The sequence below is a fragment of the Pagrus major genome, chromosome 18 (genome assembly GCF_040436345.1).
Source record: "Pagrus major chromosome 18, Pma_NU_1.0".
In the NCBI taxonomy this organism is placed as follows: domain Eukaryota; kingdom Metazoa; phylum Chordata; class Actinopteri; order Spariformes; family Sparidae; genus Pagrus; species Pagrus major.
The window spans coordinates 9,239,819-9,257,449 of NC_133232.1; the positions used below are offsets into that span (position 1 = coordinate 9,239,819).

The following is a 17,631-nucleotide window of genomic DNA, read 5'->3' on the forward strand; positions in this document are numbered from 1 at the left end:
AGGAGGAGAAAATGACGAGACACAAACACGCAGGCAGATAAAGACTCTGGAGAGTTTTAATTCTTTCCCAATTCCACATAAAACAAATATAAAAAAGTAGAGCGCTCTCTCGATTCAGAATCAACCCGAGCCGACATTAAATCTCCTCTCCTCTCCTCTGATCATTTCTCCGGCTCCGTCTGGACTCAGACAGTTCTAACAGTTTTAAAAAGACCCATTCATAAGAATACGAGCAGGATGTAAAAATGAACAAAATTCAAAACCAAGCAAAGAAACAAAACAAAGAAAGAAGACTACAGCAAATTAATGACAGGATTTGTCAAACAGACTCTTGTTTGAATTCCTACTTTGAAAGACATCCTCACTTCGAATGGCACCAAACACAAAAACTAAAAAAAAAAAAACAAACAAAAAAAACAGTAATGGGGAGATTCTTGATGCAAGAGCTGGTAGTTTCTCATGTGTAGGTTTAGCACAGGTACTGTGTGAACACAGGTACACATTTCATTTCATCAGATTCTGTGTGTGTGTGTGTGTGTGTCTCTCTCTCTCTCTCTCTCAGAGTTGCAGGGCACAGAACTGCTGGTAGACGGCCAGGATGTGAGGGTCGAGCTCTGCAGTGAACAGCAGGTTCTCCAGGGTTCCCATGTACTGCTGGATGGTCACATGGTGCTGCAGAGCGAGGAGAGACGTCACGTCATCGAGAGGATACAAACAGACTTTTTGAAAGTAAAGTACATTTACTCAAGTACTATACTTGACATCACTGGGGGCAATTTATCAGATTACATGCAGCTCCTTCTGGAGCCACAAAAGGCTTTAAACTAACTACTTGGACCTGTAAACACACTGTAATGTGTAAAATTGGTGGAGTTACCCTTCAATAATACAATATATGTGTATTGTCAAGTAAATTATGATATAATATTACAGATTAAGATAAAATTTGATTGATTCCTGAGAAGGAGTTTACATGCTACCCACCAGAGAAACTATATATGGTTATTAAACAACTTCATTGCTTTTACTTTTGGTACTTTAGGCATATTTTCTTTACTACTTTAAGTACAAAATCTGAGCACTTATTCCACCTCTGTGTGTGTCTGTGTCCATGTGTGTATGTGTGAGAATGTTTTACCATGAGGAAGATCTGCTGCAGCCGCTCGATACAGTTTTTGTACCAGGGCGTGCTGATGTCGACACTGCCCGTCTCACAGCGAACCAGATGCTCCGTCAACAACATGATGAAGCGCTGAGAGGAAAAACAACATGTTACATGTGTGTTAAAGCTGCAATAAACAGGGCTCATATATGTATCAACGTCTCTATGTCACAACCCTGAATCCAAACATGTTGGGACGCTGTGTAAAACAATAAAAAAATGGGGCACAGCCAAAAATGGTAACCTTGCAGAAAGACTCAGCATCACTTATGACAAAACAAACATACACATGCCAAATGTCTACGGTATCCTGCGGTCACTATCATCAAGACATATTTACCTTCAACTCAGAGTACAAACCTAATTTAGAATTGTTACTACGGCTGCTTTCTCCATTTAAAAGTTACCATTAAAGCGTCCTACCTCACTGTACAAGTTTACACTCAAAATTGTTTCAGGAGATTTTTCCTAAAATGCTGAATTTTTTTTGAAGCTTCACAAATTTTATGGCAGCTACAACTTCTCTACAATCGTTGCTCTGAGAAACTGAACAAAGACCTTCTAAAATCCTGGTGTACTTGTCTTTAGATTTAGGATTCCTCGCTCGGACAGCCTTCAGTACCTGGAAGATGACGAGGAAGAGGTTTTTCTGTTCGCTCTGAGCAGACTCCACCTTCTCCTGTAGCCTCTCGATCTGCTCCTCCAACTGACCCTCCTCATCCTCGCTGGCCTTGTCCATGTCTTCATCGTCACCACTGTCCCTCTGATGGCCAACAAACACAAACATTAACCTTTAACCTCATTCTTAAACCAGCTGATTCATTTCAAGTGAATTCCTTTATTAGTTGAATTGAGCATGATGTGTTGGATCAAGTTACCCTCTTGTGCTGCTGTTTCTCCAGTTTGTCCTTGGCCTCCTCCAACTCCTGCTGGATCTTCTGGACATGTTTGTCCATCTTCCGGATGGTCGAGTGCAGAATCTCCCAGATGAAAAGTCTAGATGAGGATAAGAGAGTATTTTAAAGAGGTAGCCAGAGAGAAAACACACTATTCACAGGATATATACAAATATTTTTGCACCATTTTTTATATCCTTGAATTTATTTTTTGATTGATGTCCAGTTGATTTCTCACATCTCACCTGGTGAACTCATGAGCCATATCCTGAGAGAAGAGCCAGTTAGCGACAGCGGCACAGTCGACGATCTGCGTCCGAATCATTTTGTCCACCAACACTGCGATCATCTGTAATGCAGCAAAGACACATTACACCAAACTCCACATTCAAAACGCACATTTTTACAAAACAAAACATCCACATTGTCTCCATCACTGAATGACTGAAGTTTTTCAGGTTTGAATCTCTTCCTGTCTAATTAAAGTTGTTCTGTTTGTGTGTACCTGCGGGTGATTCCTCCACACGTCATAAACCACCTTGAGGATGTGCAGTTTGCCCTCGTCGCTTTCTGTCAGGTTCTTCAGGATCTCATGAAACCTGGAGGAATCAGAGGATGGTGAGGCCAAAAGGTCTGGATTCATTCAATACAAAACCTGATTGTATTCATGCTCATGTATGAACAGAAAAGGGGGGCATTATTTTCAGTCTTTTGCTCCACTTTACTTAGCGCTAAACCATTAATGTGGGTCCTTACACCAGGTTCAGACAGGACGCCGAAGCGCCGCGCTCGGAAATTCTCGCGCAAGCCACAGCCCTTCTGTTCACACCAGACACGAATTTCTCCGTGCCGGTTGGCAAGCGGCTCTGCTCCTCGGCTGTTCTGTAGTCACAGCGTTGGAGCTGTCGTTGTAGAATGTATGCTGGGGGTCATACAACTCCCTGTACTTCTCCACCTCCACAATCAACTTCACATCATCCATCTTCAACAACTCCGGCGTCTCTCTGCCTCTCTCTCTCACTGTCTGTTTGCGTGTGTATGTTTTGACACCCCACCCCCAGGTCTCCCGGCCACTCTGTGTCTGTCTCTCTCTTTTGTGTGTGTGTTCATCTCGTGCTCTGAACACACACACACACACACACACACACACACACACACACACACACACACACACACACACACACACACACACACACACACGTCAATCGGGGTGTTAAATTATTGAAAATAGTTTTATTTTGAAAATCGACCGGATTCTCTCGTTGTTGCTTTGTTTGACTTCCTGCCCAGCTTGACACATTCGTCCGTGGCATGCGGAAAAAATAGACCAGACGCCGAAACGATCGCTGCACGGCGCGCACCGGCAGCGGAGCAGAGCGCCGCGGTGCTTCCTATGTGAACGACACAATTGGTTAACATGGGCGCCGAAACGAAAATGGCTCCGCTCCTCGGCGCTTCGCAGCTAATCGCGGCGCTTCGGCGTTCTGTCTGAACCCAGCGTTAATCTGCTGAAAAACAATGAGACAAGTGGAAATTAAGATAATTGATCTGCAACCTTTTCATTCTAAAAAGTTAGGAGTATCAACTAATGAATGAATCAATTTGAAAGCGTGTACGTGAATAACAAAATAAGGGGGTGTGCGCTGCTGTGTTAACGTTAAAAGTCCTGCAATGAGAGCTGTGTCACTGTTAGCTCCGGGGGGGTCCACTGTTGTACAAGACTCTGAGCAGAAGCAGTTTTTAAGGTGTGTGTTTGTCAGCTTGTTAGTGGTTGTCAGGGCAGAAAACCAAGAAAAGACAGAAATTCAGTTTGTTGCAAATTTGTGGTGAACTTACTTGCCGAGGGCACTGAATGAGTGACTGAAGGATTTGGCAGCCAGATGGAGCAGAGTCTGCAGGAACACGTCGACCCTCAGAGGGTTGAAAGTCTCCCCCTCATCTGAAAATAGAGAGAGAAGGGAATAAAAGTAATGAGGGTGAAAATGTTTTTTTTTTTACCCAATAGGCTGAAATGATATTCATTTAACAGCTAAATGTCATTCTCATTTGGAGCCATAAAATTGGAGATTTTTTGGTGAACGAAACAGAGGTTGTGTAATCCACCCACTGAGAGGTAATGTCTTCAGTACAGTTTGATATCAAATGTTTTAAAGATGATTACTGAAGGCCTCTCAGCCAAACGAATGACTAATGCCATTGCTTATTCCTCCCTGATTCTTTACGAACTTTCATACATTACGTAAAATTAGATTTTTGTGTATTTAGAGACAAAAATGAAATAGCTCCTCTTTTCACGTAGAAAAAGTCAAAGAAGATGCAGCACTGACCTTCAGCAGGAACAAGTTATTATTTTATCTTCCAAGAAGAACCAGAATAACATAAAGACATCAAAATGAAGCAAAATAAGAAACTAACCATCATCATCTTCTTGGTTGGGGTTGGGCACATCTTTGAGGATGGCCAGGATCTCTTCGTTGGTTGCGCGGTTCTTGATGGCGTTGGACACAGCGATGGACACGGGGTAGCCTGGTAACGAAGCTGCGCAGCAGAGGACACATTTTTTTCAGAGTTAATTTACAAACTTCTACACTGGTTACAGAGAGATTTGTGGAATTATCAGGGCTGACAGAAGAGTAATCATCGTGCGTGGCTCGGGGGGGGGTAGATAAATAAGCGTGCTTACAAGCGCTCTCATCTTCGTATTTGTAGATAAAGATGGGTTCAGCTGGGATGAGTGCTGAGAAGGTTGGAGGGACGATGTCCACTATCCGCTGATGGTACGAGAGTCTGCAGAGAAAAGAGTTAACACAACTTTAGTTCAAGAGGACACTATTGAGATTAAAGCGTCAAAGGCAACATTTTATCAGGGAGAAACAATCAGAAAAACATGAGCAATATTTCGACTTAATATGAGAGATAGGGAGAGAACACGTTTAAACTTGTGTGACTAAAGCTTAAATACCTCATACACTTCTCCAGAACCTCTTTGACAAACTTGGGCTTGGGCTTGTCGAGATCGACAGTCAAGCAGTCGGACCTTTATATAGGACAAACAATCATACTGTCAACTGTTATTTACAACAATAAATAGCTGCTATAAAAAGCTTTTTCGGTCCACTCACCAGTCATCCCAGCTCCATCGAAACTGGAAGTTGCTCAAGTGGTGAGCAAACCAGTTGATTAGTCTGGAAATAAAAATGAAAATGGAGAGATGTGATGTGTTAAATCATAGACAGGAACTACTTCACCTTAAGTTTTTCACTCGTCCAGTAAAAGTTAAATTACCTGTCTATGCAGGTGGTGTTCATGGTGTCCAGTCTCATGTAGAGCATCTCTGTGGCTTGGGCCAACTGACAAGCAGGTGTTAAGACAAAGACCTTTTTTCAAGTGGAAACATTTGTGGTTTTGTTTACTGTTGTGTACTTTAAACTCTAAACTATAACACGTTTAATATCATTAAATAATTTAATAGGTTGGGATGGCAATTAAATGCTCATCTCTCTGTGTATTGTGACAAAATTCTCATGTTGAGATCATTTCAAGCCTTTATTAGATTGTGATGAAGAGAATTCAGGAAACAAGAGAAACAGATGAAAGCGGATTCAAAGTGGATTTATGCTGCGGTTCACTCCTCAACCAGACAGAGACCCGGAGATAAAATCTGTCATGGTGGGATATCTTAAAGATGTACTATGTAACATCTCTGCATATGCAATATGAAGTTAACCCTGTGATAAATGCTAGGCTTTCCGCTAATCTGATCGGCTATATCGGATCGGCCGATATTTTGCATTTTATGCAATTTGTGAGATCGGCTGTAATGTCTAAATTCGCCGATCCGATCAATGACGTCATTGTCGTGCTGAAACTCCCCGCAGATGCTCCCGTTGCATAGATTGCAGACGGCCTGTGTCCCACCTGTCCTACCCACTCCGAAGAAGCTCCACACCACCGACACGCCTGCCCGAACCCGACAGGTAGTTTGGAGCCCTGTCATGGTGTGACGGACAATAAAGTTTTTTGAATCTTGAAGCTGTTGGATTCAAACAAACACGCCGGCGGTGTGGGACACCCCCCCCCCCCAAAGCGAACGAGACAGACACAACCCAAGCCACGACAAATTTAATCAGGCACCTGGATTCAAGAAACTGAGGGTGGAAGAAGAAAAACAAACACCGAAACGGATGCTAAAGCAAACTACTTTAGACAGTACCCGTCCATATAGCCGTGACAGTGAGAAGGCAAGGGGTGGCACAAGGAAACTTATGGAGTTTATCGTGCTGGCTGACCTGCCATTTAATATTGTGGAGAACCCCGCGTTTCAACGTTTGCTGGCATACTTTGATCCACGCAGTAAGTTGTTGTGCCCATTATTTCTGTCTCAAGTTATTTTGGTTTAACCTGACTGAACTTTGAACTTATGTCTGGCCAGTCCTTGAATGCCTTCTAGAGGTCATTGATGTTTTACCCTTGCATCTGCCAGTTTGGGGCATGGCAAAGATTGTTAAACATTGGCAAAAATGCTTGAGAATACTTTTGTTGATACTCAGTAAACAGTACATAAGTATATACAGTAAATTAACAAGTTATTTAAATACTCATATTGCTCCCTCACGTGATCGGATCAGTTTATTTAAACTCACTAATCGGTGATCAGTGATCGGCCCCAAAAATCCTGATCGTGTAAAGCCTAATAAATGCTACAATACAAACAAATTTTGTATATGTTGCCTAGCTGCTCTGTCACCAATACTATTTGAAGATCTGTTGGGTGTGCAGAGTCTTTATGCTCTTTTCCTCCGCAGCTTGGGACTCTTAACTCAACACACCATGAAATCCCAGGTTCAGACATATCTGGGTGTTTTGTAAAACTGTACTGACATAAACTGCAGTGACACAAACAATCAAGGATACAACTTGTGGCAAAGATCCGGGCTGCAGTTTGCAGAGCTCAATAAGCAGTGTGGTGTACATGACGTCGATGTGAGGCGGAACGGGCAGCTGGAAAAGTTCTCCAAAGATCACCTGAAAAATAAAAATACTGCAGATAAATATTTCAGACCAGACTCTGATTCGAAATTAATTATTTTTTTTAGGATGTGAACTGTCAAAAAACTTGTTTACCTCCACGATGTGATAGTTGAGCGGAATCTTATTTTTCCCTGGATAGCTCAGTAACTGAGCAGCACTGAGAGGTTTAAAAGAAAAATCAGGAACATTCAAACATTTGAGCAGGTGATTAAACATTCAGACAAAATTTTAAAAAATGACCACATTTGATACCCACCATGTTTTCCTCTCTTTCCAGTGAGTCTTGATGATACAGTGCAGGTTTTCTTCTATGACAAATCTCTCCACAGAATGGCTGCCGGGCATAACTGGACCCTGAAGATGAATAAAGAGGACATATGTTTGTGGACGCTGCACAGCAGAAAACCATAGCCTGTCCCCACTGTCAGTGACATATTGATGTGTGTTTGTACCTCGGGGGCGTCAGTGTAGTCGAACATGCGGAAGACGACCCGGGGCATGGGGTACTGGGCGTCTGGCATGTGGCCCGGTGGGGTGAAGGGGGGCAGGTTGTGTTGCAGGGCCTCACAGAGCACACTGTCAAAGGCGATGTATGGACGAAGGATGTGGCGCTCCTGCCAGCGGTCTTTCTTTAGCTTCTGAATCTGGGCCCAGAGGCAGTCCAGGTACTGAGAGAAAGACGGAGAGAAAGGGGGTCATATTTTAATAGAAGCTGGCACACACTTTCTTTAATTACAAGAAGAAAAACATCAGCTATTGATGTAATACCACTTAAGTCTGAAATACATGAGGTCAAATCAGATACTGCAGCAAATGTTCAAAAAGTGTTTGAACATGAAGGCTAGTTTGTGGGTCCTTGCAAAGTCTTTCAGTTATCTAACAATTATATCTTGCAAGATAACAACTAACAATTCAGGCAGGTTTAAAGAGAGATACACAGACAGGATCTTACTGAAGAAGACTCAATGTTTCTACAAGATGGTGCCAGTGGTTAGCAGAAAGTATTCAGATTCTTTTATCCTCACATTTAAGTTCCTTGTAGTACTCTTAAAGAGATAATGACTGAAGTGATCTTAGTACACCACGGTTCTTTTCAAAACAATGAAAGGGAGAGCTGTAGTTCTTCCATCTGCCTCTCACCTCCTCTTGTGGGTGGGGTTTCTCTGCTGTCCACACCTGCAGCATGGGGACGTGTGTCTTTACTCGCCCCCTAGAAATTAAAAAAGACGGTTGACATCAAGGAAGAGCTTACTAATTAAAGCCTTGAACAAATTACTAGACTGTTTTCAAAAAGTAAAAAGACATATAGCTTATGAGCAGGTAAAAGAGGCAGAAATGTTACTTGAGGTAGCCTTCGATCTGGCTGAGAAGTCGGTCCATCTCAACATCCTTCTTCTCATAAAGCTCCTTACCGACCCAGGGCAGACAGGACAGCACTACATACACAAACCAGTCCGACCGAACCTGAGGACAGAAACAAGACCTCTTACAAAAAACTCTTTAATCTAACATGATTTTGAGCCAAGAAGGCAGACAAACCGACTCAAAATCATAGTGCCTCCCCTAACAATTTCCATACATGTTTTTAAGCATATTTCAAGAAACTGCAAGAAACTGGTGTTTGAGGTCAGGGATAAGTTTGGTGCTGAACTCTTAAATTTAAGAATTTTAACTATTAATCTTTAACTCTAAAGAGTAAATGTTTTCATTTAGGAGGTAAACAAAATAGCAGAATCACTCCACCCCAGCCTGTTACTTACCTGTGGTACATCCTCCTCTTGAGTAACACTGACAAAGTTTTCAAACATGGCCACCATTGAAGGAGCAGCGATCACATGGCAGTTGACCAAGTCAGACAGAAAACGCACCTACAAAAAGAACACGTAGTGTTAAAAGAAAAAAATGTGCAAGCACCATTTTATTTGCCAATAAAAAGTCAGCTTACCAAGTAAACAGCTTCATTGTACAAGTTGTTCTTCAGTGTCTCCTTGAGTTGTCTGATCATGGCCTCAACAAACTCGCCCCCGAAGTTGTAGTTCCTGGCATTCAGAAGGCCGACTAAAGTAGTATACACAGTCAGCTTCTCAGGTAGGAGGCGGGCGCTGCCAAAAAAGGCGACTCAGTGAAAAACTACCACGCAAACACTGATCATTTCAGTATAAAAGGGGTGAGAACTGGTGTGAACTTACACAGCACATAAAATACGCAGAATTTTATTTTTGTAGTTCGGAAGGTCAGCCTCCAACACGCCTGCGAGGCCCTCCAAGTTGCTCTCCAGGGATGATGTACTCTAAAAATGAAGCAATTTAGCTGTTGAAATATGCATGATTTTCTGCCTTTGGAGATAAACGGTGTGCCATTTGAATCAGGGTGAGATGAGACAGAATACAGTTGATGTAACTACATTGCCTGTGTTGACTCTTTACCTTCTCCCCCACACGACATATCAGAGACTCCAGCCGGTCTTCAATTTCAATGGGCTCCGATGTTCTCCTCCTCTTGTGGGCCTGACCTCCTGGAAGGGAAAACAGGAAACAAAATAATCACAGTGAGTGGAGTGAGAAACATTAGCTGTGAGAATAACTCAGGGGCAGCCAGGATGGGAGAAAAAAAACTCTAAAACAGAAATAACACCTGAAATGTGTTTAATAATATTCCTCAAAGACCTAGACTGCAGCCGACAGATATTGTTCTAAGATATTTATTAACTTTTGAACCACTAATCATATCCATATATGCTTTAAAGACTCAGCTTTTCAGTGTTATCACACTGTTTGTTTAGTGATTACAACAACATGTTCTGCAGCATTGATTTGTCAAGGAAACCAACATAGTTTCTTCCTCTGGGCCAAAGGGCAGTGGTTGCAGCCAAGCTACTTTTGTTGTTCATGTTGAATGGATAATATATTTCTCTAAAAACAGAGTCACCTTTGCTTCCATGTCCTCTGCTATGATTTACTTAACTTTCTACTTACTCTCTGAACTTTTTTGGACACACCTACATGATAAGTGGACCGATGAATAGGATTGCAAATGTTTTTTTTTTGAAACATGGAAAAGATAATATACAAGAAATGGCTTTGACTTGCTTAGGAAAGGTCAGATGTAGACAAAAAAACTCACATGGAAGTCTAAAACATTCCAGTACATCTTTTAAAATAAAAAAAACTAAACTGACCATTCTCAGTCAACGCAAATGTAAAACTGGGACTTTAGATGAGCCCTACAGAAACTCAAGGTTTCTCGAGTCAGAATGTGGGAAAACAAAATTAATACAGGAATGTCCCAAAAATTGTCCTAGGTCTTTGAAGGACATACAACCAAGTTTTACTTTGTAATTTTGAACAAGGGAGGGCTTCACCAAATTTAACCGTGAGGAGCTGACCAAAGACATGCTATGAAATTACATTTGAGGAAATGTTTGATTCAGTGTTCTCCGAGCTTGTCCCATACTAGGAACAAAAAGTCAGGATATATCCGCCTCTATTGCATTAATTTAGACCATTATTTTTTTAAATCTGTGTGTTGTGTGAGTCCTCCAAATTATACGACCTTTAAATGTATGGTGTTAAATTAACAGCCAGTGACGCAGTTTGGGGTTAGATTCATACCCCTGAGAAGCTTAATTGTCGGTGAATAGTAAAACACTTGAGTCAGAGCTGGGATGATTTTGCAAATACTGATTTAGGGTGGCTTTTCCCTTTAACTGATCATAAATAGGTAAACTTTTGAATCAACCCATCGTCAGTGGATCGCAACTAACATTATGAGGATAAACAAATAGCTTAGTATCCTAAATAAAAGCTACTCTCACTAGGTTATTTGTATTAATCACATCATTTGGTGGTTACCGCCCCCATGTCGACTAGCTAACCCAGCAGCTAACAGTAACCGCGTAACGTTACCGGTTAATTCTTGCCATTTTCACACTTTACTCAATCTTCTCGCGTTAAAGTCACAAATGCGTAAACAATTATCGACACATATCAAGTGTTTTGCATTTTTTGGACAACAATGACAAGACTGAGACATGGCCTCGTTAAGTAATCTTTAACTCAGCATGCGTGAAAGCACCGAGATTAACGTTACCGAAAACACGCTAACGTTAGCTAGCCGCCGCTCGTTAGCCTACCGTCTGATTTACACATGTAACGACCGCTTACCGTCATTCTCGTCGCTGTGGCGTCTTCTGGACATTTTCCGCTATGAATGTACGATAATTCGACTAGAAAATGAATGTGAAACAAAATAATAAGTTGGCTAAACAAGCTTCCAGATCCTTCAGCCTGGCTGCTAACACTAGTCCAGAAAAATAATAGCGGTCTGATTCAAGTGAGGCACATCCGGTGCAGTATGGGGTCAACCGGAAGGTGCAACATCCTTTTTCGCCCGAAGTCTACTGCTGGATTTTCTGCTACACGTTTGGTCAGAGTTAGATATGTAAAATGTTTATATTGTCATTTTAAAACTTTATATTTAGTGTTTTCCAAGATTAAGTCAAGATTGGTCGTATTACTCAAACTTGCTCAGTCCACAAAGCGGAAGTAGCTGCTAAATTTTAACAAGTAACTTAGCTGAAGATTATTTCCTAGCTAACTGAATTGAGAGTCATTTTTAAAAGCTGTTAAAAAACATGGCAGCAGATGATAAACCGTGCTTAGAATTCATGGACATGGAACTCGACACTTCGACATCTAACGTAAATGGACTAAAACAGGAGAAACAACTTTCTGCTTCACAAAGGAGGTACTACAGCTTCTGCAGGAGGAAGGTGAGTGACAACAACAAACATTGAACACCTGACTGATGGTAAATGGCCTTTTACCGTAAATACTGTCACCAGATGGCCAGATTAGTAAGAACATGGTTGTGTTTCAGAGTATGAACAGGTTCACTAATAAATGTCATATACGTGTGTCAATAATAGCTCAAGTCAACACACTTTATATGGCATCAGTGTGTTTCTTTTCCTGGTTTTAAAGGCTGAATTAAAATAAAGTGAGGTAATTTTCTGAACTTACCAGACTATTCAACTTCTATTCTAATACTTGCCTTCACCCACTTACTCATTATACCCACATTCCTGATAGTTATTAAGTTATTAGTTGCTGTAATAGTCGTCCCTACATTATTGTTGCAATATTGATTTTGAGGTATTTAGTTCATATTTCATTTATGAAGTTCTTTTGAGGAGAGTTCAAAATATCAAGAGGTAATAATAATAATACTAATAATAATAATGATATATTGGTTTTATACAGTGCCTGTCAAGAGACCCAAGGATGTTAAGGAAGATATATATTACCTAATAAATATAACTGTATTATTTTAACCATTATCTGCTGGCCCTAATTCAATTATTATTATAATGTCAAAATAATATGTACTCTCTCTAGATTATGCTAAACGATATAAAGAAGATATAAGAAGATATAAAGAGATGTTTTGATTTATAAATTGTACATATTGCATTCACAATATAGAGTTAGATCGAAAATGGGCCGATATATTGACTGGTATTAGCTTATTGTAGCTATATGAGTACTGGCATATGTGACTGCTAGCAAGTCAGAAGAAATTGCATTATTATTTTGACAAAGGTATGCTTGAGGATATTTTAAAACAGTGTTGCATTACACAATTTGTCCACCAGAGAGTACTGACAAGTTTATTTTTCAACAGTAAAATTAATCAGTATGTGTGTTGGTCGCAAATCCTTAAATCCATAATGTAAGAGATTGTTAACAAAAATGTTTGTGTGAAGTATGTAATATTCTGCTGTCAAAAATTCAGTGTCTCTGTGGCTAAACTACTGAACATAATGGCTTATACTGTAGCATAAAGTTTCTATCAAAGATCAGAGGTTGCCAAACTGGAAATCCAAATGCACCAAGGTCACAAGATGAATCTAAGGGGTTGTAAAGTGATAATAGAAAAAGAGAAGGGAAGATCAGTCTTTGATTGAACTTCTCTCAACTTAGAACATATAATCTTGAATGAGGAGTTGAATGCAGACATGGATTTCAAAGGTTGGGAACTATGATGTAATCCAGAGCCACGTGATATTGGACAAAAACTGACATTGCATATATTATATGATTTTCTTGTATATATTCTGTGATATGAAAAATACAGGAATTTTCAGCAGATAACCGCTGAGTGGCAGAAAGTCTACTGTTTGGTAACATGTTAATATTTATCAAGTGCTGTAAGGTTAGTGTTCAGCCTGAATGTTGCGAAACCAAAAAAAATCCTCATCTAAAATGTGAAAGAGCTGAGTTAATTTGCTTTATTTGTCACTGTCTGTCCTGAAATGTGACAAAGCAAAATTATGCTGTGGTGTCAATGCTGAATCAATATATCATGTAGCCCTCATACAATCTGTGCTCTTGATACTGTTTAAACACATTTAACTGTAGATCTTTTTATTTTAAACAGGATTTGACTTTGCCACATTTTCTTCTCCACAGTCATTCGCTGCCTTTGTGGCATCCAAGAGGCATGGCAGCTCATCTTGGTGCTGCTGTGGCCAGACCTTTAAGGAACACTCTGCCATTCACAAACATGTGGCCAGGACTCATGATACTGAAATACAGCAGCTCACACAGGCAACGTACGAGCGTTTGTTAAGCCAGCTGGAGGAAGAACCTGAAACACAGCAGCTGAACAAGCGCGAGTCCGAACCGGTGGACATTTCTGTGTGGATACCTGAGGCTGGGCACATCTCTGAGGAGCAACTACAAAAGTACTGGTCAAATTTAGATTGTCGCACTGTCTGTGTCTTTGTATTGTTTTAAAGTCAAAGAAAAAAAACATTTTATTGAGTTTAATTTCTTTCACAAAGAAATTGTGATATCTCTCAATGTATTTCTTCTTTTCAGTGGTCCAGGGAAGGTTCTCCTCTATTATCACTACTGTCAGCTGGAGGATCCACATGTCATCTGTGCTTGGCAGAAAGCTTTGTGTGAGAAGCTCCACTTGACAGGCAAGGTGAATAAATTCTTTAATCCTGCTTCCAGCTGGGAGATTGTAGAATGTTTACAGAACAGATCAGGTAATGACATGCTTCTAAAATTGTAAAAAAAAAAAAGAAAAAAAAAGGAACATTTAATTAAATGTATCTGTTTACTTTTAAAATATATAATGATCATGTTTTTCAGGTGAGGGTGGCGACTGAAGGCATCAATGGAACAGTTGGTGGCACCGACATGGCCACTGACCATTACATCGATGCAATGTGTTCACATCCTCTCTTCAAGATGGATAAAGAGGATTTTAAGGTCAGACTTGGAAAAAAAAAAAAGATAGAATATATAGCTTTACCTTTTGTGTATAAAAAAATATAGATGACATAATGTTTGTGTATGTGTGTGTTTAGACAAGTGATGGCGGCGCAGAGTGTTTTACAGACCTGAGGGTTGGGGTTTATAAGGAAATCGTCCCAATGGGAGTGGATCCTGATGTTATTTCCTACCAACTAGCAGGTATAGTTGGTTTAATACTATTGTAATACTACAATAAAATTCCACCATTACTACAGTGATGCTATGGCTTTGTTTTATTTTTTGTATGTATGTGCATTGGTAGCATTATAAAGGTGTTTTTATGCTGTTACTGCTAGGAATGTGCTTTGCTTTTAATTTCACAATTTAAGTGTTTTTCCCTTCCTTCTCAGGAGTTCATCTGGAGCCGGAGGAGTTTCATAAAGAAGTTGAGGCTCTTTTGGCTGAAGGAGATTCGTGCAATGACACCATCCTCTTGGACTGCCGCAATTTTTATGAAAGTAAAATTGTAAGTGATATATCAGTTTTCCTCCAAAACAATTTATTTGCACAGTTTCTCCAAGGTAAAAATGTAATTTAAATAAAAGTATCATGATATTAAAACCGATTATCTGTGATAATCTTTTCCCTCCAGGGGCAGTTTACTCGTTGTCTGGCCCCTGACATCCGTAAGTTCAGCTACTTCCCAGACTACGTTGACCAGAACATCAAACTGTTCAGAGACAAGAAGGTCTTGATGTACTGCACAGGGGGGATTCGCTGTGAGCGTGGCTCTGCCTACCTCCGGTCGAAAGTAAGTTGACTTGTGGATGTGAACTAAAGAATGGACTCTTTTTGTGAAGCAGCCTATGGAACTAGCCGGTCATGCAACAACTCACAAAGGGGGGAACTGTTTGCACTTAGACCAGCTGTTACCTAAAACAAATAGTTTATGAAAATGCACACAGATTGTTTGCAACAGTTTTAGCCTACACTGAAAGATCTAATTTGCCACCCTGCCTGTAGGATGTGTGTAAAGAGGTTTACCAGCTGAAAGGTGGAATCCACAAGTATCTGGAGCGATATCCAGAAGGCTTCTATCGAGGGAAACTGTTTGTGTTTGATGAACGCTACGCCATCTCCTCCAACAATGATGTCATCTCAGGTTAGTGTGTGCACGACGGCCCTATCAGCACATTACAACATTAATAAACACTAACATTTAGTTGTAAATAATTCTGTGTCTCTGTCCAGACTGCAGGTACTGCAGCCATCCCTGGGACCAGTACGAGCTCTGTTCCACCCAGTTCTGCTGTCAGCTGGTTCTATCCTGTCCCGGCTGCAGACAGAATGGACACACTGCCTGCTGCCCCACCTGCCAAACCAAAGGACAGGCTAAGAGCAAGGCATCCCCCGCTGTTCTGCATCACAAAGAAGAGTGCGAGTGCACTGGTGGACGTCCCAGAATCCCTCAGGATGTGTAGCGATAGGATGGAAGGATCAGTGATTGCAGCCACATGAAAAATGCGGACTGTCATGATTTTTTTTTTATCTAAATGTTGGTAATTAAGTCAGATTTACTGTATCTGAGGGGTTTGTTTATCAATCTTTTATTGAGAAATGTAAGAATACATCTGCACAATCTGAGTTTTAATACATGAATTTCAAAAAACGGGAATGTCTCATCAACAGTGAAAGCTCAGTTCTGTGTGTGTATTTGTGTGAAAATGTTATTTTAATTTTCAAATCAGTGCTTTTACAATTATTATTATTAATGGGTTGCCTTTTATTTGTTCCAAATATTAATGGTTTCACTGACCGTTTTAAATTTAAATCATCTGAAATTATGCTGCAAAAAAGTAGATACGCACATAACAAAGCAGTTATAGCACAGCAGTTTTCTTGTGATCCCTGATCATGCAATCTCTGGCCAAAGCAGGTTAGCAGGTGTTGCTTAAACACGTTGAAACCACAAGCAGCAACACATCTGTGTGCCTTACTTGGAATGACACTGATCAGGGCTGACATTCAGCTTTTTTCTGATTATCAGAATTGGTGTTTTTGTGTCCAATTGCCGATAAAATATATCACCTTAAAATGAAATCCTTTGGCTCTGAGCTCTTCTTCTGTCTGGAGTCACCACTCTGTGATCTCACTCAATGTCCTGCCCAAAACACTATCTGAGTGGTTACACATCACAAGAAATAGCCTATCAATACTTAATAATCTGAATCTGCAACTTGTAACTACAGTTAGCGAATAAATTTAGAGGAGTGGAAAATGTAAATACTCAAAATTGTATGTAAGTTCAGTACTTGAGTAAAGTTAGTTGTATTTATTGATAATCCATCGCTGGTTGTTCTAAATTTAACACAACGATTTTTTATTTGTATTACAAATATATGTCAGTTCCAAATATTGGTCTCCTTGATTACTAATAATCATTATCAGCCCTGAAAGAAACATCTCAGTCAATTCCTCGATGACACATTGATAGAGCTAATCTCAGCATATCTGACTATGAGCACATGTCAATAAGAAACCATGCAAAAGTATTTAAAGTGTAGAGTCAAGTCTTAATTTCAGCAGGTCTTGAAGAAACAGTTTCATTATTATCCCGCCAAGGAGGTTATGTTTTCACCTATGTCTGTTGGTTGGTTTGTCAGCAGGATTACAGAAAAACTACAGAATGGATTTTCACAAAACGTGGATGGAGGATGGGCCTCGGTCCAGAATAGACCCCATTAACTTTTGGTGCGGATCTGGATAAAGGGATAGATCCAGAAATTATTTTCTCAGTTTTTTTTACATCGCGAGATTGGACGCTTTTTGAGATTTTTGTTAATTTTTTCAGTTTTATTCATATAGCCCAAAATCACAATCATTTTGGGCTTCATAAATGCAGTTAAGTCAGAGAACAGTGCATGGATCTTGATGAAAAAAAATCAGGTGTATTTAGGTGGCTGGATTCTGTAAGTGAGTACAATTTGAAATGGATAAAGGGGACTTTTGGGACTTGGTGGAGGTATGCACTCTATTGAGTACCATTCTAGCTTTACTTCTGTTTTACACAACAAAATAAATGAAACAAAATAATGAGAAAATAAGGGAACAATTTAAATAAAAAGTCATACTGAACAAGAGATATGATTATATAGTGTAATATAAATTGGATTTAATGTAGTTGTATGAAAGAATAATTACAGAGCACTGTGTTTTCATTAAATTAGAATAGGATAAATTATATATACTAACATATAAAATCCACAAGAGGGAGTGA

At 40.1% G+C, this 17,631-nt stretch overlaps 2 protein-coding genes across 2 annotated transcripts; one reads left to right on the forward strand and one right to left on the reverse strand.

The window, feature by feature from the left end:
• Positions 1-38: 38 nt before the first annotated feature.
• On the reverse strand, positions 39-11,406 carry LOC141013290 (nuclear cap-binding protein subunit 1). Its single transcript, XM_073486954.1, has 23 exons — positions 11,253-11,406; positions 9,516-9,604; positions 9,279-9,379; positions 9,035-9,191; positions 8,850-8,957; positions 8,432-8,553; positions 8,230-8,299; positions 7,542-7,757; positions 7,346-7,443; positions 7,183-7,246; positions 6,973-7,083; positions 5,344-5,408; positions 5,181-5,243; positions 5,021-5,095; positions 4,742-4,845; positions 4,474-4,596; positions 3,895-3,997; positions 2,564-2,657; positions 2,304-2,407; positions 2,041-2,158; positions 1,785-1,925; positions 1,139-1,252; positions 39-672 (listed from the first exon to the last, which is right to left on the reverse strand). Exons 1-23 carry the CDS (start codon positions 11,284-11,286, stop codon positions 559-561), a joined length of 2,388 nt encoding a protein of 795 aa, XP_073343055.1. The 5' UTR covers positions 11,287-11,406; the 3' UTR covers positions 39-558.
• A 71-nt stretch (positions 11,407-11,477) lies between these two features.
• On the forward strand, positions 11,478-16,454 carry LOC141013291 (thiosulfate sulfurtransferase/rhodanese-like domain-containing protein 2). The gene is made up of 9 exons (XM_073486955.1): positions 11,478-11,860; positions 13,560-13,834; positions 13,971-14,079; positions 14,250-14,369; positions 14,468-14,573; positions 14,765-14,880; positions 15,007-15,165; positions 15,378-15,516; positions 15,606-16,454. The coding sequence occupies exons 1-9, from the start codon at positions 11,723-11,725 to the stop codon at positions 15,833-15,835; spliced, it is 1,392 nt and encodes a 463-aa protein (XP_073343056.1). The 5' UTR covers positions 11,478-11,722; the 3' UTR covers positions 15,836-16,454.
• Positions 16,455-17,631: the final 1,177 nt, after the last annotated feature.

What these genes read in the sequence shown, in the direction of transcription:
- LOC141013290 (XM_073486954.1), bottom strand. Translation starts at nt 11,286, where the DNA reads ATGTCCAGAAGACGCCACAGCGACGAGAATGACG. An exon ending in AAGAGGAGGATGTACCACAG is followed by an intron (nt 8,554 to 8,849) that starts GTAAGTAACAGG and finishes TTCTGTCCTCAG; the next exon opens with GTTCGGTCGGACTGGTTTGT. An exon ending in CAACCAAGAAGATGATGATG is followed by an intron (nt 3,998 to 4,473) that starts GTTAGTTTCTTA and finishes CTCTATTTTCAG; the next exon opens with ATGAGGGGGAGACTTTCAAC.
- LOC141013291 (XM_073486955.1), top strand. Translation starts at nt 11,723, where the DNA reads ATGGCAGCAGATGATAAACCGTGCTTAGAATTCATGGACATGGAACTC. An exon ending in CTGCCTACCTCCGGTCGAAA is followed by an intron (nt 15,166 to 15,377) that starts GTAAGTTGACTT and finishes CCCTGCCTGTAG; the next exon opens with GATGTGTGTAAAGAGGTTTA. An exon ending in CAACAATGATGTCATCTCAG is followed by an intron (nt 15,517 to 15,605) that starts GTTAGTGTGTGC and finishes GTCTCTGTCCAG; the next exon opens with ACTGCAGGTACTGCAGCCAT.